The 27840-nt window shown below is 41.1% G+C and overlaps 3 protein-coding genes across 3 annotated transcripts; 1 reads left to right on the top strand and 2 right to left on the bottom strand.

The window, feature by feature from the left end:
* Positions 1-85: 85 nt before the first annotated feature.
* Positions 86-2204, bottom strand: LOC308081283 (C-C motif chemokine 3-like). The gene is made up of 3 exons (XM_080457667.1): positions 2004-2204; positions 1749-1863; positions 86-816 (listed from the first exon to the last, which is right to left on the bottom strand). The coding sequence occupies exons 1-3, from the start codon at positions 2089-2091 to the stop codon at positions 708-710; spliced, it is 312 nt and encodes a 103-aa protein (XP_080313793.1). The 5' UTR covers positions 2092-2204; the 3' UTR covers positions 86-707.
* A 7672-nt stretch (positions 2205-9876) lies between these two features.
* Positions 9877-15046, top strand: LOC308081274 (tyrosinase-like; the record flags this gene model as incomplete). Its single annotated transcript, XM_080457660.1, has 7 exons — positions 9877-10701; positions 11018-11228; positions 11518-11665; positions 12693-12874; positions 13189-13383; positions 14197-14317; positions 14923-15046. The coding sequence occupies 7 exons, from the start codon at positions 9877-9879 to the stop codon at positions 15044-15046; spliced, it is 1806 nt and encodes a 601-aa protein (XP_080313786.1).
* An 11706-nt stretch (positions 15047-26752) lies between these two features.
* On the bottom strand, positions 26753-27583 carry LOC308081273 (tyrosinase-like; the record flags this gene model as incomplete). The annotated part of the gene is made up of 1 exon (XM_080457659.1): positions 26753-27583. One exon carries the CDS (start codon positions 27581-27583, stop codon positions 26753-26755), a length of 831 nt encoding a protein of 276 aa, XP_080313785.1.
* Between the last annotated feature and the right edge of the window lie 257 nt (positions 27584-27840).

Below are 27840 nucleotides of genomic sequence, written 5' to 3'. Positions count from 1 at the left end.
CTTGAAGCCTTCACCCACTTTCTCAAAACTTTAAACAGAACTTTAAATTGCACTCACAAAACCCCAGAGAGTTCAGTCAAAGTCAAACAATCACCCCAAAACCATTTAATCTGTGTTCAAGATGAAACAATGCTTAGAGATTATACACACAGCCAGTCAATATACAAACACTGCAGAGCATGACTAGATAGACACTACAGCAAGAAAACTGAAAACACATTGTTCAGGGCATGCAGTTACAGATTTGTATTTATTATATGTATAGTAGCCTACTATAAATGTGGTCATGTGGTTACATTATTTTATTCTGCTGTTTATGTTATGAGTACGTACTGTACAGATAGAACGCAAATATTACGTGGCGATAAAGTGATGTAATATTTTTTCTTTACAAGGTTGATTATTCTTTTTCAAATAAAAGCATCATCCTGGATGATGCTTCATCCAGCATGAATGCAACATCACCAAATTAATAGTTTGATGTGAAATATTCACGATGCATTTTCATTATTCGTCACACTCCCGGTGGTTACGGACATTAAAACTAGAAACCTGCGAGATTATAGAGATTATAGACACAAGCCATAACAAAGTCAACTGGGTGACCCGTTCCTTTTGTCATAGAGCAAAGCTTCGTGTGCATGAGAAAGCATTGTCACAAAACCAACTGGTTGTCTGGAGCCTTTTTGTATTGGGCGGCCCAAGGGTCACCCAGAACCCTCAAATGGTGTGGTGGACTCCACATGGGTGATGAGTTTCTGGACCCAGTCCCCAGTTGGGTCAGCACAGATCTTGCGGCCGTTCACCATTGTGAACCTAGAACAGACGGAGATAGAGAGAACAGTTTCATCATTGAGGTGTTTCATTTGGTCAACTAGAAAAGTGTGCTCCTCGGAGTGCAGATCTCTGCCAGGCCCGGGTTGTTTCGATCAACAGATCTTCATCAGGAACTTTACCTGACTATTTTAATTTTATATATAATGATATAATTTTTTAGTCTGATGTCATGACGATATTTTTTTTTGTTGGGGTCTGATATCACGCTGTCACAGTCAGCATGACATACACTATATTTGGTTTAGCTGCAGTGTAAAATCTATATAATTATGTCTGAGTCATAATTTTAATATAGGATGAAGATCTGTTGATCAAAACGTTGAGAATGCTATGAAACACAGCAGAGCATTTCTAACCAGTGTGCAGACTTTATTTCTAAATCATCTACAAACTGTGCAAAACAACCCCATTGCTATGATACACTCACAAAATATATACGGTCACTGTTGTGAGTTATTTGCTTATATTTATTTGTGTGTGTGTGTGTGTGTGTGTGTGTGTGTGTGTGTGTGTGTGTGTGTGTGTGTGTGTGTGTGTGTGTGTGTGTGTGTGTGTGTGTGTGTGTGTGTGTGTGTGAGAGACATATTGGCTATTTGTCAATGCACTTTTAACAGTTGAGGAGCCTGGGAGCATAATTTTCCTTATTTACTGTAGCTTTAATGAAAATAAATCAATAATAATAATCCATGGCCAATATAATCCATCTGCATCATTTTTAATCCATATCTCTAAAAGCCCCCTATCATCTACATTAACTCGTAGCTGAGTTTGACAGTGTTTGACATCTTGGTATCTTGACTCTTGTGTGTAAACAGTGCTCTGAGTGTGAGTCTTTGTTAACTGCACCTTTACAATGTGTTCAATATATAAATATAGGTAGAATATAATAGTCAGAAAAGCTTAACACTCACACAACGCCATCCTTAACACAGTGAACGTGCGTGCGCTGGAATGTCACCACGTTGTTCTTAGGCAGGCGATGGGGGTAATACTGGAAGCAGCACTCAGCTGGACCAGCAGCGTTGTCTGGAAGAGAGAAACAGAGTGAGACAGAGACACAGAGACAGGCAGGTTTAACAGGCAGTTTTTTGGAATACCAAGAAAAACAAATAACAACAAAAAGATCATCGTATCATCATTAAAACCGGACGAGCCAATAGTCTTACTGTCTAATGCCAGGACATCCAGAGCTGAGAACAGCAGCATGCAGACCACTAGAATAACTGGTACCTTCTTCATCCTCATGGTCATCATTAATATTATGAATGTTATGAATATGGTTGTAGTCTGTCAGTCTGAACTTGTAAAGTTATCTGCTTCACTCTATCTCTGACGGTCTCTCTCTTCTATTGGCCCTCATTTGCGTAGATGGGTGGAAACGTGCGTGTGTGTGTGTGTGCACGCGCGTGTGTGTGTGTGTGTGTGTGTGTGTGTGTGTGTGTGTGTGTGGGTGTGTGTGTGTGTGTGTGTGTGTGTGTGTGTGTGTGTGTGTGTGTGTGTGTGTGTGTGTGTGTGTGTGTGTGTGTGTGGTTGTGTTCGTGTGTGTGAAGGAAACAAACTGTGGTCAATGTTCATATCAAGAACGGAAGGCTCAGAGGTCTAGATGTTAGTACCCACGTCATAACATTGTGTGTGCTTTCAGCGCCGAGCTGATGCATAGACGTGCACTTTATCAAATATCTACTTATAGCTATTACTACACATGCTGCTTGCACAATGCACATGCTGTAATGTTTCAATGCTATATAGTCATTCTTATGTGTATCGTTATATTTGATTAATTATTGGAATATAATAGGAAATAAGTGTGCAGCATTTTATGCCGTGCACGTTCGTGCACGAGCCCTGCAACACAAGCAGAAATGAAAGCAGAGAGACTGCAACACCTATTACTTGTACGCATGTGCGCGTGCATGGGACGGAGATGCCCTCTGTAAAAGCACATTGGGCTCTAATGTGCTTTGAGCGCATTGGTGCCCTGATTACACTAATGTGCCCCAAGCACTAATGTGTTTGGGTAGCCTATTGGTAGCCTATATGTTTAGCTCTCAAGCTATACTCGAACTCCTCAAAAGGCCTTTAAATCAAAACCATTCAACATAAAGTCTGTCTTTTCCCCCCTCCCTCATAATATTTTCTTTGCTTTCATTTTCTGTTTGTTTGCACAACCACAGGTTGGATCTTTAGAGCCCCAAAGAGTGAATTGAAAATATTAAACACCTTTAAATTAACGGAATACTTAAATGTTAGAGTGCCAAAAGGCTAGATAATATTGTTAAAGCATGTTAAAATAGCAGTTGCCCTCAGCTACTTGCTCCATCTACTGCCACAGTATTTCAATTTTGTTTCTAGTCTTAGCAAAAATAGACCAATGCAATCACCTTCTAATAATGATGGTGGCCATGTCGTCGTCTTCTTGTTGTTGTTGTTGTTTTGTTATATTTTTGGCTTTTTGTGCCTTCCAGAGGCTGTTTATAAGGTGTTTCTGGCCTTGCTGAGACGACTTGTGATTGATTGTCTTTGCCTGAACATAATGTTATATGTGTGATAGAGTTATAAAGCAGATCTAAAGTGTGTGTGTGTGTGTGTGTGTGTGTGTGTGTGTGTGTGTGTGTGTGTGTGTGTGTGTGTGTGTGTGTGTGTGTGTGTGTGTGTGTGTGTGTGTGTGTGTGTGTGTGTGTGTGTGTGTGAATGCCATAGGAGGATGCACAATCCTGAAGTCTCTCACTTTGCTGTCATAGTCAGTGAACTCCAACGGCCAGCAGATGGCGTCTTTGCTCTTGGGGTTGAGTTAAATGTCATTAGATGGAAACACTCCTTCTTCATAGACTTACAGTGGGAGCAGCCGTGTGGAAACACAATCAGGGGTCATCATTTGGGGTCCCATGAATTGCCACCGACTTTATTTTGTCACGCTCCGCCGCCCCACAGCCCTTGGACCTTGAATGCCCATATGGTGTTGGACTCTTAAGGGCTGTTCTTTAGGCCTGTTTAGGCCGTTGTTCATTATGTTCTGTATTTGTCTTGCATTGTTGTTACTCTGTTGCCTTTTTGTCTTGGTTTTCTGTACTCTTATTATGTATTATCGTTCCAATTGTTTCCTGTCTGTCCCTGTAATTCTGTACCTGCCTTGTCTAACCAGTCTTGTGATTTGTCTGTGGTTCCACCTGTGTCCTCTTAGTCCCCCAGCCTATCCTAGTGTTGATTGTCTGTTGAGTTCACCTGCGTCCTGTTATTCCCCTGTCTATTTAAACCCTGTGTTTACAATGTTTTTTTGCTAGACCATAGACCTGTGACACTTGAGTTTATGTTTAGTCCTTGATGCCTACTGTTACCTGCTTTTGGAAACCTCAATTTATTTAACAAATCCTTTGATTTGAACACTTCTGCCTACCTCTGCTTTTTGGCCCTACCTGCTACTCATTCCTGACATACAGATATTCTGCACCTCTGAGCATTTATTTTTTTCTTCCAGATTTCACATCAGTGCTAAGTGCATCTCAATCCACAGCTGTCCATCTACATGTGACACACATAGACGCATGTTTTCTTCTCTGCAACCATACATACATTCATTAACCACTTTGAACCCGCTGTCAGTGGTGGAAAAAGTACTCACATTTTGTACTTAAGTAAAAGTATCAATACTGCAATATAGAAATACTCTGTTACAAGTAAAAGTCCGGAATTCTAAATGTACTTGAGTGAAAGTACAAAAGTATTGGCATCAAAATGGCTTGTAGATTCTGTTTTCAAATGGCCGAAATGTATATAGGGCTGAAGTGGTTAATGTATGTTTTGTAATAATAATCTACAAAGTAACTAGTAGGCTAACTAAAGTTTTCTAATAATTGTAGTGGAGTAAAAGTACAATATTTGCCTCTGAGATGTAGTGGAGTAGAAGTAAAAGTACAGACAATTGAAAATACTCCAGTAAAGTAAAAGTACCTCAAATTGTACTTTGCCTAAGTACGGTACTTGAGTAAATGTACTTAGTTACTTTACACCACCGGCCCGCTGTCCCTGTTTTTTGGCATGTCGTGGAGAAGCAGCATTGAGGTTTTATGCACCACCATGTCTGGAACAAATTCCCAGAAAACTGCAGGTCTTCTGCCAATATTAGTTCCTCTAAATCACAGCTAAAAACCTTTCTTTTTGCCACTGCCTTTCATTGAGTTTCTTATTTTATTTCATTCTTCTGCACTGTCATTTTAGCTTTATGTAAAAGCACATTGAATTGCCTTGTTGTTGAATTTTTTTAAAGCGAAAATAGCAGTAAAAAACTAAAAATACTTAAATACCAATAGCTTATGTGCAAACGTATATTAAAAATACAGACAAATGTATTAAAAAAAACTAAAATAAATAAAGATATGGTCAAATATACTTTTAGACAAATGGACTCATTGGACATGCAAGATGAGGTTAAAACTGTCCGCTGTTCAATAGTGGGGCCTGTTTCTTATTGCATTGGTTGTAGCACAGTTGCATAAATAAATCAAGCAGCACACACCTCCCCAGTGGTGGAAAAAGTACTCAAATATTGTACTTAAGTAAATGTATGAATGCTGCAATGTAGAAATACTGTTACAAGTAAAAGTCCGGAATTCAAAATTTGCTTGAGTAAAAGTACAAAAGTATTGGCATACAAATTTACTTAAAGTACCAAAAGTAAAAGTAATCACTATGCAGAATGTCCCATTTCACAAGTTTTCCTAAATACAAATATTTTGAAAATAGCAGATCTACAAGCTCATGCGTCGCATCGCAACGCATTGTGAGCTTGTAGATCGGCTATTTTCAAATGGCCAAAATGTATATAGGGCTGAAGTGGTTAATGTGTGTTTTGTAATAATCATCAAAATCTACAAAGTAATCAGTAACTAAAGTTTTCAAGTGATTGTAGTGGAGTAAAAGTACAATATTTGCCTCTGAGATGTAGTGGAGTAGAAGTAAAAGTACTGAAAATTGGAAATACTCCAATAAAGTAAAAAATACCTCAATATTGAAGTACAGTAGGCTACTTGAGTAAATGTACTTAGTTACTTTACACCACTCCACCTCCCCCCTACAAAGGTTAGAAGCCATTTCACCGACGATAACCAGGCAATGAACGTACATTTATTATCCTCATTTTATATTTTATCAAGACATTAAACAAATTCAATAGATCATATTTCCATCATACAAAATGACTTTAATGTGTTATTCATTGCATATGAAGAATAATATAGACCATGGAACAATCCACTGTGACTGTACATTGTTATTTGTACTCAGCTGCTCTTGTAGGTGTAAAAAGTGACAGAAACAGAGCTTGACATATCTACAGTGTGTAAAAGCTTATAAATAGCCATAAAATAAAGCAAATAATTTACTTCTGGGAGCATAATCAAGGTTTTGTTTATATTTGGTCTTTTCTCACACAATTATGCACTACACTACACTACACACACTACTGATTTACTGTTTGTACATTTTATTACGTTTATATAAACTAGACCATACCTGTCGGGGGATATGAGCATCCAACCGCTTGTTTCACCCGGGCCCACTGGCATAAGTGTGAGGGAGAGGATTCTTCTTTAAAAACATAGATATAAATTAAATGAAATCAATTAAAGTAAGTCCCCTCACATCTTTTTGTATTTATGTGTTATATGTTATTCAGCATAGATAGTACTGTAGTAGGGTAGTTGTAGCAAATGCAGATACAGTAAGACTCATGCCCTTTTCTTTTTCTTACATACAGGGACAAACAGTACAATACGAAACAATTCACACCCAACATAACGTTTAACACACAACTAAGGTACAAGGCTGGTTCAGTTTTAACCCATTAAGACCTGGAACTGTGTCATTTTTTGATTTGAGCTAAAAAAGCATTATTTTACACTTTGGGCTATTCAAAAATAGCAGATATACAAGCTCATAGCGCGGCACCGAGTGCCGCGCTACGAGCTTGTAGATCTGCTATTTTTGAAAAATCGTGAAAATGTGTGCAAATCTTTGAATATATTTTTAAAGCGAACATTTTTAACTCAAATCTTTGCTTCTGGGGGTCCCTGGAACAAAATATTTTGATGGGGGTAGGCGGCCAAATACACATCATTTTGGGGGTCCTTGACATGAAAAAGATTGAGCACCACTGATATAGAAACATACGTTTTTCAGAAAACTGTTGGGATTTAGGAGACATGTAGAATCGGCTTCAGATCTCCCTCATGGGTCTTTAGTTACCGTTCATTTCACCACATGGACAAAAGAAAATGATCGTAAAAAAGGAAAAACATTACGTTACGTCAGCAATATCCACCTCACATCTGTATGTAAATTACATCCTGCACATAATTCTACATTTATTCAAACTCTGGCTGGAGAGGGAGTCTGGGAGGTACGGTTGTAGCTCTGAGTCTAATAAAAGAAGAAGAAAAGAGTATGTATATGGGGAAATCTAAATCTTTTGGAAATATTTTCTTTTGATAGGAGTCATACTTGTAATTACATTTTATGTTGATATCTCAAGAAAATAAAAACATGGCACTTCATGTCAAAAGGCCCCTACTTTGATCTGGCAACCTTTTTTAACATAGAGAGGATGAATGCTGCTGACATTAATGACCCATAAAACTGCGACGCGTTGTGAGCTTGTAGATCTGCTATTTTCCGCTATTTTCAAACATTTTAGTACATTTTGATTCCATTACTTTTGTACTTTTACGTTTTAAGTTTTGAATTCCGGACTTTTACTTGTAACAGAGTACTACATTGCAGTATTGATACTTTTACTTAAGTAAAACATTTGAGTACTTTTTCCACCACTGCCTGTATGTGAGAATATAAATTAAAGAAACCTTGAACGAAAAAAAAAAGGCCCCAACTTTAGAACATAGAGGGCTTTTTAGAGCCATTTGACTGCCGATAACCCAGCCATGGAGGGACATGTTACTGTCTACGTGACACACGTGGACGGATGATGTTTAAACCACATGAACTCTCTGTACACACAGACACACAGTCTGGCTTCCATGAAAGGATCACTGAGGTCCTTCGTGTTCGTGTACAGTAAGATTTGTACTTGTTTTTTTCTTTGAGTGGCTAAAGGTCTGTTTGTCTTTTCCTTTCATAATCTTTTGCAAACAGTTATGTTTGCAAAAAAGGGGAAAAAAGTGCTGATCAAAAAAGACCCTACAGCACCATTTCAAGGTTCAAGGAGTTTATTAACACAAACATATAACTGCATTATACTGTAAGCAGTGAAATTATTGAGCTTCAACCTTCATCGACAGTGTAAAATAAACGATCAGAGAAAATATGATAAAAAAAAATTATTAGTACTACTACTAATAATATTATGTAATACAAGAAAGGAATAATCTAAAGCAAAGTATAGCCATACCAATAGTCAACCATCCTGAGAGAGAGACAGATAGACAGAGAGAGAGAGAGAGAGAGAGAGAGAGAGAGAGAGAGAGGGAGAGGGAGAGGGAAGAGGGAGAGGGAGAGGGAGAGGGAGAGAGAGAGAGAGAGAGAGAGAGAGAGAGAGAGAGAGAGAGAGAGAGAGAGAGAGAGAGAGAGAGAGAGAGAGAGAGAGAGAGAGAGAGAGAGAGAGAGAGAGAGAGAGAGAGAGAGAGAGAGAGAGAGAGAGAGAGAGAGACAGACAGACAGACAGACAGACAGACAGACAGACAGACAGACAGACAGACAGACAGACAGACAGACAGACAGACAGACAGACAGACAGACAGACAGACAGACAGACAGACAGACAGACAGACAGACAGACAGACAGACAGACAGACAGACAGACAGACAGACAGACAGCGCCTAACTACTTGGTGCGTAGCATGTAGGTCATGCATGCAAATAGTGCAGAACTGGTTAGAATCAGGGTAACTGTCTAGTGGGATATCTCCAGTTATATCAGTCATGAAAGGAGGAGGAGTTGGAATTTGATTAAAATGACTGGTGTTGTATGTTCTTAATAACTGCTGCTATAGCCTATGTATGGTTTATTGTGGGCTCGCTGATGCTAACACAGTAATGCTGACTTTATATTATTTTCCCCACGGTTTTGAATGTGAGAGCTTAATAGGCCTATTGCATATTATTGTTATGTTTTTTTATTTGATTAAATCTTTAATGCTGCAATAAATACACTCTGTTGTCTTTTTTAAGACAACACATTGGAGGTGTGTCAACTAGGGTGTATTTATTCTGCTTTTATCGTAACCTTAATCTTAAAACTCGGCATGATAATAAATGTGAATAGTGGTTCTCAAACTTGGCTCCAAGGACTGATTCAGGATGTTCACATACGAACAACCATCTGAACAAATTTCGGTCTTTCAAATTTCTCTGTAATCCACAATGTCTGATTGTTAATTCCTTTTCTTCGTTCACTCCATCGGGCCAATTATTTCAAAGCAATGGTGGATCATCAAAGAATATTCATATAATATTCAATAATCAGTCATGTATTACCAGAACAGAATTGCAGGTGATTTGGAATCTGTTACTGTGTGCTTAGACTGCACAACAAGAACAAGAAGTAACGCTTGCCACCAGGTGAGCAATATTTCCAAACACTACAGTAGGCTATAGTTCAAAACACTACTGTATAGTTCCAATTGCCAAACACTACAGTATAGTTCAAAACACTACTGTATAACTGTAAAAAACTAAATCTAACTAAACTAAAACTACTAAAAACTTAACTAAAACAATACCTTTTATAAAAAACAAATAACTTGATGAAACACATGAACTGTGGTGTTTCTGAGCCCTCATTGATGCACCTCTGTCTATCTCATTGGCTCTGGGCAGGGGGGGCTCAAAGTTGAGCTTTGATTGGGGACCCGTAATAACCAAGACTTCTGTAGTGGGAAAAGGTCAGTTTGCTCATTTCACAACATCATTATAGAACCGTTTTTCCTCATATCACCGCCCATGGGCGGGACAGAGCCTGAGCAGTTTAAAAGGAAGCGAGACAGATACAGGATCATTAGCTTCTAGCTCGCTAATCGTTGCAGGTTCATCATGAGGAGCCTGTGTGTGTCCGTAAGCCTGCTGCTTTTAGTAGGGTCCGGCTTATGCCAGTTCCCCCGGCCATGTGCCAACTCAGAGGGGCTGCGGACCAAAGAGTGCTGCCCAGTGTGGGAAGGCGACGGCTCGGTCTGTGGTATTAAATCCGGCCGTGGCAAATGTGCCGACGTGAGGGTATCAGAGTCGCCCGTTTCGAAACAGTACCCTTACAGCGGCAAAGATGACAGAGAGAAATGGCCACTAGGGTTCTTCAACAGGACCTGCAGCTGTTTTGGACGCTTTGGCGGCTTCGACTGCGGAGAGTGCAGATTCGGCTACTATGGCCCTACCTGCTCCACTTACAATAACCACATGCGCAAGAACGTCATGAAGCTGGATGCCGACGAGAAAAAGAAGTTGGTCGACTACTTTGACCTGGCGAAGAACACCGTCAACGCCGACTATGTCATCGCCACAGGAACAAGGGAGGAGATGGGCGTGAACGGCGAGAACCCCATGTTTGCCGACGTCACCACCATCGACCTGTTCGCCTGGATCCATTACTACGTGACCCACCCCACCTTCCTCGAGGGAGGGGAGATATGGGAGAAGATTGACTTTGCCCACATGGCTTCAGCCTTCCCAATCTGGCATCGCGTGGAGCTGCTGTTCTTCGAGAATGAGATGAAGAAGTTGACCAACGATACCGACTTCGCCATCCCCTACTGGGACTGGAGAGGCAAGACCGAATGTGACGTGTGCACCGATGATCTCATGGGCGGACAGGACCCCGAGGACCCCAACCTCATCAGTCCCGCTTCTCCCTTCTCCAAATGGAAGGTAAGACAACTAGCAGTAGTGTACTAATAGTGTACTTTCCATTCTTAATAGAACTACGTGACGTGTTGTGAGCTCGTAGATCTGCTATTTTCAAACATTTTAGTACTTTTACTTTTGGTACCTTAAGTACATTTTGATGCCAATACAACTCTGTATCCTGTAGTGCTTTTCTTTATCTGCTGTATGAGCTCCTAAGCCCTGTATATCTGTGTGTGTGCGTGTGCGTGTGCGTGTGCGTGTGCGTGTGCGTGTGCGTGTGTGTGTGTGTGTGTGTGTGTGTGTGTGTGTGTGTGTGTGTGTGTGTGTGTGTGTACAGGGAGTCTGCACCCTCCCAGAAACCTACATCAAAGATCGGAGGTTGTGCGACGGCAAAAGGGAGGGCCTCCTGCTGCGTAACCCGGGCAACGATGACAAGTACCAGCGGATGCCGTCGGAGGCCGAGGTGGAGCTCATGATGGCGTTCACCAAGTACGACACGGCTCCCTTCAACCGCACCTCTGAGCTGAGCTTCAGGAACATGCTGGAGGGTACGGTCAACCTGTGGGCTGGGGCCCCCCTGTGGGCCGTGAGGGTATTGCAAGTGGGCCCACAAATAGTTGGAAAAACACTAAGATTTGAATTATAATATGACATTCATGTCTTTTTTTAAATGTATTATGTACTTGGTATCATGGTATCTTTTTCTTTAAAGCGAGTTTTCATTGCGATACTGGCAGAAAATAAACTATATAATATATTACGTAAGTTCCATTGAACGCGCTCTCTATCTCTCCCCTTGACATCTCCTCTAACTCTGTTTGTTGCATTCTGCTGCAGGTTTTACCAGTCCAAAGACAGGCAAGGTGGCCGACGGTCAAGGCTACATGCACAACCTCGTGCACAACTTCTTGAACGGCACCATGTCGATCATCGAAGCCACAGCCAACGACCCGTTATTCTTCCTGCACCACGCCTTCATAGACAGGTGCCGTATAGCACACACACACACACACACACACACACACACACACACACACACACACACACACACACACACACACACACACACACACATTTGCACACCACAGCAACATGAATACTTACAGTAAGCACTTACTACATGTGTGTACACACTCACATAAGCATGGCATCTTGAGTATTTCACACAAACACATGGCTCTGCACACATTCACATATACAGTAGCACACGCATTAAACACACTCATGCCCCAACGTGCTGACTCTCTTCCACAAAATTAATTCACTTCACATTGATACACACACGTACACAATATATATACAAACATATACAATATATATACATATATACATTCATAGAAATGCACACACACACACACACACACACACACACACACACACACACACACACACACACACACACACACACACACACACACACACACACACGCGCAATGCTATAGACCATATTCACACGGCGGCCATATTGGAATTTAACATTGAAAGTGCCAACCCGTTGCCGTGGAAACGGGGTGGCACTTCATTGACTTAATAGGAACATGGCCGCCGTGTGAATATGGTTTATTGATATTGCTTTAGGCTCTATGCCCAGCAGCCATATTATCACTTCCTTCACAGGTGTTACCAATGATACTAATGAAGGCTCTGTTCCATTTAGTGTAGCACAGTGGTTCTCAGACTTTTTAATTTCCACGACCACCATAACTCTGAGAGTGTACAAATGGATCCATTTGTACACTCTCAGAGTTACACAACCCCCTCAAGGAACTATGAGGGTCCCTGAACCCCAATTTTAGACCCACTGGTGTTGCAGAATGTTTCCAGTGAGCCAACGTGCACAACATCAGCACCCTGACTCTGTTTGACCAGAAGGGAACGGAGCCTTCATTAGTATCATTGGCAACACCTGTGAATTTCTTCACAATATGGCTGCTGTGCATAGAGCCTATTCTGACAAACTGTCTGTCTTTCTCGCTCTCTCTCTCCGTCTATCCCTCCTCCTCCTGCTCCAGTCTCATGGAACGTTGGCTGAGGAAGCATCTGCCAATCTACGAAGACTACCCCGAGTCCAACGCGCCCATTGGCCACAACTACGGCTACCACATGGTTCCCTTCCTGCCCATCTACAGGAACATCGAGTACTTGCTGTCCAAGAATCTGGGATACGAATACGACTACCTGCAGGACCTCACCGGTCAGTACAACAAAACTAAACAAAACAGTTTAATACCCTGAGATATTGTAGTGATTAACCAACCTATTAAAAAAAAACCTAATAATAAAAATAGTCCATACGTTTTTCCCAACCCAAATTAAATGTACCAAACGTAGTCTATAAAACACACTTTTTGCTACTCCAGAAGTTGAGTCATTATGTTGCAGAAACATTACTCTGTCTTGGACCAATCTGTGACAATGAATGCCTTTTCTAGTGTTTATTATATTACAATGAACAACACTAAAGTTTACGTTTTGTCTCTCTACTTCTCTGTCTATCCACCTGTCCAGCCACTGAGATTGATGTCGCTGTGTGGTCAGACTGGTCGGAATGGTCAGAATGCCTGCTCCCAGGACTGGACATCACGTGCAAACCAATTCCAGGAACTCAGAGTCGCGATCGCCGCTGTATCCGCAACGGGGATGATGGATCCTGTGTGGGAGACACCACCGAAACACGAGCCTGTTACAATATTAAGAACTGTTGTAATTGTAAGACACAGAAACACACACACGCACGCACGCACACACACACACACACACACACACACACACACACACACGCACACGCACACGCACACGCACACACACACACCCTTTTCCCTGTTTACTCATGGCTGTGTGGACATAAACTGCTCAAACTCCATAAAGTTTCTGATTACATCATCACCTACAGAGAGGAAGTGAGAGCCCCGACAGTGACAAAGCCCCTTAATTATGATTTGTATTAATCAATCATTTTATTAATGTTGAGTACGCTCCAAATACAATAATTCCACTGTCTGCAACGATATGGCTGAGCTGTACAGCTATGCAACAGCTCTTATGTGGACATTGACAATAGTTAACTTCACCACTTAAACCCTTAGTTGACCGGATTCCCAAGGGCTCTTTGCTAGGCTCCCTCCTGTTCGCACTTCAGTATCTATACCGAATCTGAAAGCTCACAAAGCATAGCGTATGTAGATCTGCTCTTTGTCTTTTCACCACATGTTAGCCCCACAATAGGGATGCAAGTGTTTCAAGTGGTTAAACTCTATATACGTCATTGGCAGGGGTCCACCAGGGCTCTATACTTGATCCGCTCCTTTTCCCCTCTTGCGTCAAATCTCTTCGCCATGCTACATGCTCACAACGTGTCACGTTGCAACGCGTTGCAAGCTCGTAGTTTGGCAATTTTTTGGCCAAATGTTTGCATATAAGTTTGCTGAATGTTCACCATGTTATGGTATGTCCCACACTAGAATTCATGCGGTTAATAAAGTCATGTTATTCATAGTTGCATCTGTGTGTCTGCAGTGAAAGGTAAATGGGGCTCTTGGTCAGACTGGTCCAAGTGTAGACCTTCATGTGGAAGCCTCAACTCCAAACGATTCAGGGAGAGAGTCTGTGAAGCTGACTACGTAGCATCTGGCTACAGGTAAAGAAACTCACTCACTCACTAACTAACTAAACTGACTCACAATCAACAAAATAGAACTTAACTTGGACTCACTTAATAGCCCTATATCCACTTTTTCTATGTGTTAACCCATTAAGACCTGGAACTGTGTAACTTTTTTATTTGAGCTAAAAAGCATTATTTTACACTTTGGGCTATTCAAAAATCGCAGATATACAAGCTCATAGCGCGGCACCGAGTGCCGCGCTACGAGCTTGTAGATCTACTATTTTTGAAAAATCGTGAAAATGTGTGCAAATCTTTGAATATATATATTTTTAAAGCGAACATTTTTAACTCAAATCCTTGCTTCTGGGGGGTCCCTGGAACAAAATATTTTGATGGGGGTCCGCGGCCAAATACATATAATTTTGGGGGTCCTTGACGTGAAAAGGTTTGAGCACCACTGATATAGAAACATACGTTTTTCAGAATACTGTTGAGATTTAGGAGACATGTAGAATCGGCTTCAGGTCTCAATGGGTTTTAGTAGCCCTATATCCACTTTTTCTATGTGTTAAGGGGACACTGTTTGTTTGTTTGTTTGTGTGTGCGCGTGCTTATGTGTGCGTTTCTGTTTCCAGTGACAGCTTAACTTTCTACGGAAAGCCTGACGTTAACTGTGGCGAGCTCCCAGAGTTCCAAACCAAGAGCCAATCCGAGCCTTGTGATGTTCCCGACTGTCTGGAGGGCCGGCGCTTCGTTTAAGTGGCATGGACGGCCACGTAGGACGTTGGATATTGATGACTATTTTCTGCAACAACAACAACAACGACAAAATTCTCGACAAATGTCCAAAATCACGAAAATAGCAGATCTTTTGAGGCTGTTTTCTGTGATTGTATTGTGATTGGGTGTGTAATTTCCATTGTTGTAGACTTTGGCTAACTTAAAAGGCGTCTATATTGCATTTTTGTATCTTTATATTATGCCTAGGATTAGCCAAGGAAGTCGCATGGTTGATTTGATCCATATTCTGAATGTTTGATAAATAAATAAAGAGCAAAGCAAAGAAAAAGACCTGTCTGACTGTCTGTCTGTCAGTCTGTTTGTACCACCTGAACCCTAGTGTCCCTAATCTTAGGGTGAACATTCGGAGAATAAGAGCTATACAATGAGGTTTTACTTGTTTACATTCATACTCAGCAGTCTTGGAACTACACCTTGATGTGTAGAAGTAATTTCACTTTAAGAGGACACTGCATCTGAATTCCTGTAGCTCAAGCATGAGCCTATAGGTATTTACATTCCTTCCACTGTCTCATTAATTATGAATTGCATCCTTTTCTCAAATACTTTCTTTAACTTTATAACTAGCTAAACCCATCTACTATTTGTTCTTCAGTTGACACTCACTACACTGCATCTCCTGATGGTCCTACACAAAATGATCCAGCAAGCCGTATCACTGAGTTATCACAAATTGAGCCCACATGTTAATAAAAAATAAAGTAAAATATTCTGATGTCGGGGTAGATGTAGAGTGGTGAAATTCATAATTGTATAGTCAAAATGGAATCATGTGTGTTATGGCCCGGCTCTAGGCAACGACGAAACACAGAGGTTAACGCAGAAGAAACTAGAAAAAGTGCTCCTCGGAGCACAAGTCTCCGCCAGGTTAGGTAGGTTATTATGGCCTCCTGGTGGCGCTATAATAGGCCAATGTGAAAAGGGTTCCCATTTGTTCTTAGGCTTTTCACAGCAATCAGACACTGCATTCATGATTTTGTTCCAAAAATGTGGTTTGCTAAATTAGACCTGCTGGTGGCGCTATAACAGGCCAATGTGAAAAGGGGGGCATTTCTTCCTTGGCTTAGTGGGAATGTGCGTACAAAATTTCACGGAAATCGCACGCTGCGTTCATGATTTGAGGAATTTTGTTCAAAACTGACCTATCCTGCAAACTTTGTAAGGCAATGTTAGGCAAGTAGGATGGAATATGAAATATCTGACACATCCATCTTGATCACATGACTATAGAGATACTGTGTACCGATATGCGTGTTTTTTGGACAGAATCTGAAGGAGTAAGAGTAAAAGTCAGCCTCCTGGTGACGCTCTAACGAAACAATCCTGCAAACTTTGGATGCCAATCTTAGCCAATCAGGATGGAATATGGAAAATCGGACAGATCCGTGTTGATCACATGACTATAGAGATACTGTGTACCGATTCGTTTGTTTGGACCAAATCTGTAGAAGTAATATCCAAAAATGTGTTTTGCAAAGGTCGGCCTCTTGGTGGCGCTATGACAGGCTGATCTGAAAAATGTGGAGCAGAGGTTCTGCAGTGGCATCCAGGGAGTGTGTGTGCACATTTTCACAGCGACCGGGCAAACGGTGGCGGAGATTATTTGGTCACAGACAGAAGGACGGACGGACGGACGGACGGACGGACGGACGGACGGACGGACACACGGACGGACGGACGCACGGACACACGGACGGACGGACGGACAGACACACGGACGGACACAGACGGACGGACAGGGGGCAAAACATACTCTCTCGCCATGCCTTTCGGCCTGGCGGAGACAATGAGTGACTTTATTAATCAAGAAAAACAAATTAAACAAGAAAGGCTGTTTCCAACATATTTTGGCATGGCTAACAAACGGCCAACTCAACAAAGGATTACTGTTACAGAAAATAAACTAAACAACATAAATGCTCTTCTGTGGCCGCTCCTATGGCCCAGGGAGGAATGAAGAGACTGGAGTATTGAGTTTCCAGTGTCCCATGAGGCCTTGAGTGAATTATGGACATCATTTCCTGTTGTCATTCAATTCAATTCATTTGAGTGAGCCATCAATAATAATGTGGGAACACAACCTGACAGAATTCATAAAGGGTCACATCACATTAGTCTGCCTACTTACCCTGCAATATCTGTCTCTCCACAAAGCTGATTCAAATTAATAATCAATGGCTCTTGACACTTTCTCTTAGCAGTAGCCAAACTCCTGTCCCGTGTTTCATTCTGACTGGCTGCTGTTGCTGCTGTGACGCCTGAATCTCTGGCTCTGCATGGGGATTACATCGTAAAGTGATTTCAGCGCTTGATAATAACGCATTGATCATTAATCAGCAGTGTGGAGGGAGATCTTGTAGGGCATTGGTTCTCAAAGTGGGGTCCGGGGGACCCCGGACAATCTTTTCAACCCCTTTTATCCATATTTTAAACTTTGGCTATTCAAAAAATAGCAGATATAACAACATTTGAGATGGGGGCCCGCGGCCAAATACATATCATTGTGGGGGTCCTTGACATGAAAAAGTTTGAGAACCAGTGTTGTAGGGTAAGTAGGCAGACTAATATGACCCTTTTTTTATTTCTGTCAGGTTGTGTCCCCACGTTATTGTTTACTGACATGGATCACTCAAATTAATTGAATGACTGACAACAGGAAGTGTTGCCCATAATCCACACACCCCCTCTTCCCCAGTAAACACCCTCGGAAATTTGTGGATTATAGTGCCTACAATTTCACACCCACAATTGAGACAGCACAACTACTCAGAGTAGGGGAGAACGTGTACTGCAGGCCAGCCCATAAAAGCCACTGTAATCAACTTTAGTTTAGCCTACTTTTGAAATAATCCTACATGAACTGGAGACGATATTGATTTGAATGACAATATGTATCCAAATGTATGGGGTGTCTTTGTCAACATATTGTCTTGTTTTCTCAATAGATGATGTGTTTCACATTGAATTTGCCACTTGAATGGGTTACCCATAATGTTAACAGAGCAGAGGGGAGACGGCAGACAGACAAGTAGTCGCATTTCAGTGACATCACTGTCTTTACAAAGCGCCGACTTTGAAGAGGGGAATTGTCAAGTCTACATCCCGACCATCCCGACTGACTTTGTTCATGTCTATATTTTGAACATGTCACAGGCTTATATTAATTACCTAACCTGCCGCGGAGCTCCGACAGTACATGAGAAATTAATACGTGTGGGTTTTATTAACTTGCCTGAATGTAGTTGAAAATAACCCAGCTAAAATGTAATGGCCAAGAGTGACATATCATTTTCAACTACCTAGTGAATTCGCCAGGTTTTTAATCCAAAATAAGACTTGTAAGACGCCGTTTGGAAGAAGAAAGATGTGATAATTTTCCAAAATAATTATCCTATAAAAACGATGAGAGACACACATGTATTCCATTTTTTTTATTTTTTTTTACTTCTTTATTTTATTTCACAGATACAAATGTAATGTACATTTGACCGCAGACCCCCATTTTATGAAGAGTTTTGGTCCAGAATTCCATCACCAAACCAAACATTACAGCAAATCAAACTGTCACTTTATTAGAACACAAATTACGGTATTTTAGGATGCCTCTCATATGGATTGCATTGACAGCTGCAGTACACCGTTCTCCCTTACACCGAGTGGTGTCACTGTCTCAACTGTGGGCATGAAATTGTAGGCGCCCTTGTGTCTCTATCTGTGGGGAGGCAGTAAAAAACACCCAATTACTTAAATTTGTGCACTTATAAATTAAACATTAAAATATAAGTTAGTTGGTAAAGTAAGCTAAAACCAATAATGATCAAACAAAGCCGACTACGTCACCTTTAGGAGGTCTGGTCCTCACAGTTAAAACGTTAAAAGGCAACACATGGGTTCGTATGACAACTTTGGATTAAAGGCAAAAACTTAAAACAGAGGCAACATTTAAAGGTGAGCACATGTACTTTTATTTAAATTAACCCTGACACAGTGGCATCTAAAATTGCCAAAATACAATAATAAAATGCCTACCTAACTGACTAACTAGAAAACACAAGCCATGCACAAAAATAATTAACGCAAAGAATATCAAAACACACCAAATATCACAGCAAATAATAATCACAGAAAAAAAGGAAAATAAAGGAAATAACGTTTTTTTCTGCCCACTGACACGTGCAGCATGCGTCCGCCACCGCCGCATACTGTACACACCCATTCATTTCCCCCTCTCCCCCTCCCCCTCCCCCTCATGGGTGTGGAGGGGCGTGCAGCACAGTCGCATGCTGCACGCGACTGTGTGAGTCCGGCCTTACACAGCAGAGCCATGGCAAAGGCCCCAGGGGCTGTCACATTATGTAAGACTGTTTATTATGCATTGTCATAGTCATTTGTATTGTATCTGCAAATATAGTGCTGCTAGAGAGTGTTAAACAGCATGATAGATGTTTCTAGTGGTTGGTATAAATGGAATAACCATTTTGTAGAAATTACATAACAGCCGGAATATCCATGGTAGATGACATCACAGGCCCACGATGATATTGAGGTATTTTTGTTATTGCGGTATCACGACAACATTGTTACATCCCTAACAGATAGATAGATATGTGGACCTGTTATGCGCTCTAGACCCATTGTTGACCTGTCTGTCCAGTATAAAATGCTGGATGAGTGAGAACTTTCTTAAGCTAAATGAGGATAAAACAGAAGTTCTCATAATTGGCTCCAGTGAGCAGAGAGAATCAATAACAAGTAGACTTGGTAACCTGGCTGTAGAAAGTAACACCACAGTAAAGAACCTGGGGGTGATTATCGATTCTGAATTGAATTTCAATACACACATTAATCATGTCACCAAGATTGCTTTCTTTCATCTTAGAAATATTGCGCGAATTAGAGACTATCTGTCGTTAGACGATGCAAAGACGCTGATCCACGCTTTTGTTTTCTCTCGGCTTGATTACTGCAACGCACTGTACTCTGGCCTGCCAAAGAAAATAACTGACAGATTACAACTTGTTCAAAATGCGGCAGCCAGAATTTTAACTAAAACCAGGATGAGAGAACATATCACTCCAGTTCTTGCTTCACTACACTGGCTCCCGGTTGTTTTTAGGATTGATTTTAAAATTCTTTTAATAGTTTATAAAGCTCTAAATGGTCTGGCACCTACCTACCTCTCTGACTGCCTAGAGAGATATGTTCCAAACCGGGCCCTCAGGTCTTCAAGTGCTGACCTGCTCGAGGTGCCTACAATGACATATAAAAAATACGGTGAAGCAGCATTCTGCTTTTACGGACCGACAGTGTGGAATAAACTCCCATTACACCTAAGACAGGCAGCCTCTGTCGATAGCTTTAAAGCACAGCTCAAGACCTATTACTTCACTCTTGCTTTTAGCTGATTCTTTGGTTGATTTTTAATTCCTCACTGTATTCCCTATTTTAATGTTGTTTTATGCCTTTGCTTTTGCCTTTGCTTTTATTTTATTTTATTTTATTTTTGTTTGCTTTATTGTTAAATTGGTTCTAACTGTAATTGTATTCTTGCTCTGTAAAGCACTTTGAGCTGCATTTCATGTCATGAAAGGTGCTATACAAATAAAGTTTATTATTATTATTATTATTATTATTATTAGAGCAGTATCAGCCAGGTGTTCCTTGATTTTAACTAAGGGTGGGGTGTATTGAAAGAGCAGAAGTGGCATTCATCCAGATGGAGACAGTGCATTTAAGGCAGCAACAGGGATCCCCTTGCAGGGCTGGCGTACCCCAGGAGGACAAGAGTTCAAAGGCATGACTTCTTGAGACTGATCGGCATAACAAAGTATGCCCATATTCTATGCTGGTGTGCTCCTTCTCCTCCTGTTACGCCATCCTAACTCATGGTATTATGTCATTGTACTCATGGTACAATGACATAAAGAACACGGTGAAGCAGCATTCTGCTTCTACGGGCCGACAGCGTGGAATAAACTCCCATTACACCTAAGACAGGCAGCCGTGTGGATAGCTTTAAAGCACAGCTCAAGACCTACTTCTTCTGCTTTTAGTAGATTTTTTGGTTGATTTTTTAAATCTCTGTGTTGTTATTCATGTCCTCACTGTTTTGCCTGATTCACTGCCTTTTGCTATTATTTTCATGTTGTTTTATGCTTTTGCTTTTCTTGTTTTGCTTTTTTGTTAAACTAGCTGTACTTGTAATTGTATTCTTGCTCTGTAAAGCACTTTGAGCTGCATTTCATGTCATGAATGGTGCTATACAAATAAAGTTTATTATTATTATTATTATTATTACCCTTATTATTATTATTATTATTATTATTATTATTATTATTATTATTATTACCCTTATTATTATTATTATTATTATTATTATTATTATTACCCTTATTATTATTATTATTATTATTATTATTATTATTATTATTATTATTATTATTATTATTATTATTATTATTACCCTTATTATATGTTTTATATGCTGGTTGGTTTAGTGTATTTTGGTTTAAAAAAAACTTGTATTTAAATCTGTGTGCAGAAGTAAAAAGAACAAAGAGCCCTTTCTATTCGGTTTATTTTCATGACTCATCCTTGATTAAAATGACCTGGGCACTGTTAAAGAGGACCTTCCCTCGGGAAAAAGGTAGCGTAGTAAAGTATTCAGTGCCATTTAATGACATGTATACACTGTTTTCAGACAGACAGAAAGAAAGGTTTGCACACGTGTATTTTTCTTTGCTTTGCTCTTTATTAAATCTATCAAACATTCAGAACAGGGATCAAATCAACCACGCAACTTCTCCTTGGCTAATTCTAGGTATAAGACCCCCCCCCAAAAGACTCAATATATCACAAAATATACAAAATGTAATACAGACGCCTTTTAAAGTTTAGCCAATCCTACAATCAATACAATCAAATAAAATAGTAAAAAAAAAAACATTGTCATGTCACACGCTGTGAGCTGATTGATCTGCTGCTTTCGTAGCATCATCGATTAGCCCTCAAATCCATCGCCCTATGCATCCGTCTATGCCGTTTATACGAAGCGACGACCCTGCAGACATTCCGGAACCGTACAAGGCAGGGATTCAATCATGGCTTCTCCCTCTGGCAGGACACCGCAGTCGGCACATGGACGTCCATGGAAGGTTATCTTCTCACTGGAAACATAAACACACACACACACAAGCACGCACACACACACAAACATCAGTGGTGGAAAAATAACTCAAATGTAGAAGTACTCTGTTACAAGTAAAAGTCCAGAAGTCAAAATTCACTTGAGTAAAAGTACAAAAGTATTGGTATCAAAATGTACTTAAAGTACCAAAAGTAAAAGTACTAAAATGTTTGAAAATAGCAGATCTACAAGCTCACATCGTGTCACCTCGCGACGCGTTGTGAGCTTGTAGATCGGCTATTTTCAAATAGCCCAGGTATAAAATATGGATAAAGTGGTTAATGTATGTTTTATAGTGTAATAATTTATATCTGCAAAGTAACTAGTAACTCAAGTTTTCAAATACTTGTTGTGGAGTAAAAGTACAATATTTGCCTCTGAGGAGTAGAAGTGAAAGTATAGACAATTGGAAATACTCCAGTACTTAAGTACTCGAGTAAATGTACTTAGTTACTTTACACCACTGCACAACATCCCTTTAACAAAAACAAAAACACGCTATGGACTATTGAGTAATAGGTTTCATCAGTTACTTAGTTACCTGTAGGTTGAGTAGTCAGGGGTACAGATCTTCTCTCTGAATTTCTTTGAGTTGCTGCTGCCACATGCAGGGAAACACTTGGACCACTCGCTCCAGTCGCCCCAGTTACCCTTCACTGCAGACACAAAGATACAACTGTTAATACAATTACTTATTAGCCACACAAAGTCAAGTTTGGGCACGTCATAATAGATCCAGCAAAAATAGGCGAACATTTGTTAAAAAATTGCCAATCTATAAGCTTGCATTATGTGTGTGTGCGCGTCAGTGGTGGAAAAAGTACTCAAATTCTTTACTTAAGTAAAAGTACCAATACTGCAATATAAAAATACTCTGTTACAAGTAAAAGTCCAGAATAAAAAATTTACTTGAGTAAAAGTACAAAAGTATTGGCATCAAAATGTACTTAAAGTACCAAAAGTAAAAGTACTAAATATTTGAAAATAGCAGATCTACAAGCCCACAACGCGTCGCGATGCGACGCGTTGTGAGCTTGTAGATCGGCTATTTTCAAATAGCCTAGGTATAAAATAGGGCTGAAGTGGTTAATGTATGTTTTATAATGCAATCATTTATATCTGCAAAGTAACTAGTAACTAAAGTTTTCAAATAATTGTAGTGGAGTAAAAGTACAATATTTGCCTCTGAGATGTAGTGGAGTAGAAGTAAAAGTACTGAAAATTGGAAATACTCCAGTAAAGTAAAAATACCTAAAAATGTTACTTAAGTACAGTACTTGAGTAAATGTACTTAGTTACTTTACACCACTGGTCATAATAGATCCAGCAAAAATAGGCGAACATTTGCCAAAAAGCTTGCATTATGTGTGTGTGCGCGTGACTTACAATTACAACAATCCCTTATATTGTAACAGGCTCGTTCTTCCTTCGCCGCTCCTACACAGCCTGCCTCAGCCGCAGCGTTGCGAATGCAACGACGGGTGCGGGTCTGAGTTCCTGAAATCTTTTTACATCTGATGTCAATGCCTGGAAGCGAGCAGTCTGACCACGCCGTAAAGTCCGACCACACTGCATCAACCGTGTGGTCATTCACTGGACAGAAAGACAGAGAGACAGGCAGAGAGACAGGTAGAGACAAAACATAGGGTTTAGTGCTATAATACAATAAACACAAGAACATTCTGAGAAATTGCTAAATGTGGTTGACACACTGTACACACTGAGTGTGATATCGTTGCAATGCATTGATTTGATGTCTATTCGAAAAGGCAAATATTGAACACAATTCAAACATGGCTTCTTAACTGCTCATGCTTCAATGCTGAACATAGTTATGTACAGTACAAGAAATATGGTTTAAGTGATTAAGACTACAATATCTCAGGGTATTAAACAGTTTTTTCTTAGACTGACTGGTGAGGTCCTGCAGGTAGTCGTATTCGTAGCCCAGATTCTTGGACAGCAAGTACTCGATGTTCCTGTAGATGGGCATGAAGGGAACCATGTGGTAGCCGTAGTTGTGGCCAATAGGAGCGTTGGACTCTGGGTAGTCCTCGTATGTTGGCAGGTGCTTCCTCAGCCAACGTTCCATAAGACTAGAGGAGGAGAGACAGGCAGACAGACAGACAGACAGACAGACAGACAGAGAGTCACATTTAAATCGTAATGTCTCAAGGAACATCACTGCTAATCAGTGGTGGAAAAAGTACTGAAATTCTTTACTTAAGTAAAAGTACCAATACTGCAATATAAAAATACTCTGTTACAAGTAAAAGTCCAAAATTAAAAATGGACTTGAGTAAAAGTACAAAAGTATTGGCATCAAAATGTACTTAAAGTACCAAAAGTAAAAGTACTAAATATTTGAAAATAGCCGATCTACAAGCTCACAACGCGTCGCGGTGCGACGCGTTGTGAGCTTGTAGATCTGCTATTTTCAAATAGCCTATGTATAAAATAGGGCTAAAGTGGTTAATGTATGTTTCATTATATCATAGCTTATATCTGAAAAGTAACTAGTAACTAAAGTTTTCAAATAATTGTAGTGGAGTAAAAGTACAATATTTGCCTCTGAGATGTAGTGGTAAAAGTAAAAGTATTGGAAATTGGAAATACTCAAGTAAAGTACAAATACCTCAAAATTGTACTTAAGTACAGTACTTAAGTAAATGTACTCAGTTACTTTCCACCACTGCTGCTAATCAAAAGCTAATAAAGGAGACATAGGAGGCGTTGGAGCAGATGGAGACTTAGGAAGAGGGGTAATACTCGAGATACCATGCTTGTGTTGTGTGTGGTTACACATGCAAAAGTATGTGCATTCAGCATGTATGCAGGTTGCTGTGGTGTGCAAATGTGTGTGCTGCGGCAGGTGTGTGTGTGTGTGTGTGCGTGTGCGTGTGCGTGTGCGTGCGTGTGCGTGCGTGTGCGTGTGCGTGTGTGTGTGCTATACTGCACCTGTCAATCATGCAGTGGTGCAGGAAGAATAAGGGGTCGTTGGCCGTGGCTTCGATGATCGACATGCTGCCGTTCAAGAAGTTGTGCACGAGGTTGTGCATGTAGCCTTCACCGCTGACCTTCTTGCCTGTTTGTGGACTGACCCAACCTGTTAAAGAAAAAGATAAGGAGAGAGTGAAAGAGAGAGAGAGATAAATAGAGAGAGAGAGAGAGAGAGAGAGAGAGAGAGAGAGAGAGAGAGAGAGAGAGAGAGAGAGAGAGAGAGGATAAGAATATAGTGTTAAACAAGAGAGATGTGAGAAAAACGGCAGTATGTAGATGGGTATGCACTAGGGGGGTACGACACCTTTTTAAAGTGCTGATACGGTACATTATTGCGGTATTCAAGCGTATTCAAATAAGTTATTCCAACTGTTTTGTATGTAACAACGCTCTGCTTTACATGCACTTTGTAACTGGCTGTTTTCCCTTCATCTGACTGCACTGGCAGTGTTTATGTCCTTTGTACATCCTGTACTTCTGTTTATGTGGCCATAAATAAATATGTTTGTGTGTGTGTGTGTGTGTGTGTGTGTGTGTGTGTGTGTGTGTGTGTGTGTGTGTGCGTGTGTGTGTGTGTGTGTGTGTGTGCGTCGTACCCTCCAGCATGTTCCTGAAGCTCGACTCAGAGGCGCGGCTGAAGGGAGCCGTGTCGTACTTCGTCACCGCCATCATGAGCTCCACCTCGGCCTCGGTTGGCAGACGCTGGTAGTTGGCGTTGCCGCCGGGGTAACGCAGGATCGGCCCCTCCTGTGTGCCATCGCACAACTTGCGCGCCTTGATGTAGTCTTCTGGCATGGTGCAGACTCCCTATGGACACACATGCACACACACACACACACACACACACGCACACACGCGCACACACACGTGCGTTCGTTCGTTTGAGATGAAGGAATAAAAGCGAATTAAGTGAGTTATGTTAGTGGTGTTATTCAGTGGTGTAAAGAATCTAAGCAAGTGTACTCAAGCACTGTACTTACGTACAATTTATGGTACTTTTACTTTACTGGAGTATTTCCAATTTTCAGTACTTTTACTTCTACTCCACTACGTCTCAGAGGCAAATATTGTACTTTTACTCCACTACAATTATTTTAGAACTTTAGTTACTAGTTACTTTGTTGATTATTAATACAAAACATACATTAACCACTTCAGCCCTATTTAAACTTTGGCTATTTTCAAAGGATTTTGCATAATGAGTACTTAATACTTTTGGTACTTTAAGTACATTTTCATACCAATACTTTTGTACTTTTACTTAAGTAAATATAGAATTTCGGACATATACTTGTAACAGAGTACGTCTACATTGCAGTATTGATACTTTTACTTAAGTAAAACATTTGAGTACTTTTTCCACCACCGATGTTTGGTATTATTTATCAAAATGAGTTGAAGAAAATGTATCATTTCTAGCAACACACACACACACACACACACACACACACCGTTGCTAGTACTCTATTGCTAGTTTTCTATACCTTCCATTTGGAGAAGGGAGAAGCGGGACTGATGAGGTTGGGGTTCTCGGGGTCGGAGCCGCCCATCAGGTCATCGGTGCACACGTCACATTCGGTCTTGCCTCTCCAGTCCCAGTAGGGCAGGGTGAAGCTGTTGTCTTTGCTCAACTTCTTGATCTCGTTCTCGAAGAACAGCAGCTCCACGCGATGCCAGATTGGGAAGGCTGAAGCCTGGTGGGCAAAGTCAATGGTGGGGAACACTGTCCCGTCGGGGAGGTAGGTGGGGTGGGTGACGTAGTAATGGATCCAGGAGAACAGGTCGATGGTGGTGACGTCGGCGAACTTGGGGTTCTCGCCGTTCACGCCCATCTCCCCCCTCGTTGCCGTGGGGATGACATAGTCGGCGTTGATGGTGTTCTTCGCCAGGTCAAAGTAGTCGACCAACTTCTTTTTCTCGTCGGCATCCAGCGTCATGACGTTCTTGCGCACGTGGTTCTGGTACTGGGAGCAGGTAGGGCCATAGTAGCCGAACATGCAGTCGCCGCAGTCGAAGCCGCCAAAGCGCCCGAAGCAGTTGCAAGTTCTGTTGAAGAACTCCTTTGGCCATTTCTCTCTGTCATCTTTGCCTTTGTAAGGATACTGTTTCGAATCCGCCGCTTCGGACACCCTCACATCGCCGCACTTGCCACGGCCGGATTTACCGCCACAGGCCGAGCCGTCACCCTCCCACACTGGGCAGCACTCTTTGGTCCGCAGCCCCTCTGAGTTGGCACATGGCCGGGGGAACTGGCATAAGCCGGACCCTACTAAAAGCAGCAGGCTTACGGACACACACAGGCTCCTCATGATGAACCTGCAACGATTAGCGAGCTAGAAGCTAATGATCCTGTATCTGTCTCTCTTCCTTTTAAACTGCTCAGGCTCTGTCCCGCCCCATGGGCGGTGATATGAGGAAAAACGGTTCCATAATGATGTTGTGAAATGAGCAAACTGACCTTTTCCCACTACAGAAGTCTTGGTTATTACGGGTCCCCAATCAAAGCTCAACTTTGAGCCCCCCCCTGCCCAGAGCCAATGAGATAGACAGAGTTGCATCAATGAGG

This window comes from Gymnoscopelus braueri, assembly GCF_963280865.1.
Source record: "Gymnoscopelus braueri genome assembly, contig: SCAFFOLD_136, whole genome shotgun sequence".
Taxonomy (NCBI): Eukaryota; Metazoa; Chordata; class Actinopteri; order Myctophiformes; family Myctophidae; genus Gymnoscopelus; species Gymnoscopelus braueri.
This window is presented reverse-complemented; position numbering and strand designations above follow the sequence as displayed.

Bases quoted from the DNA above. Each gene is read 5' to 3' on its own strand.
- LOC308081283 (XM_080457667.1), bottom strand. From the start codon at position 2,091: ATGATGACCATGAGGATGAAGAAGGTACCAGTTATTCTAGTGGTCTGC. The intron at 1,864-2,003 runs GTAAGACTATTG...TCTCTCTTCCAG, and splicing joins GGATGTCCTGGCATTAGACA to ACAACGCTGCTGGTCCAGCT. The intron at 817-1,748 runs GTGAGTGTTAAG...CGTCTGTTCTAG, and splicing joins TGTGTTAAGGATGGCGTTGT to GTTCACAATGGTGAACGGCC.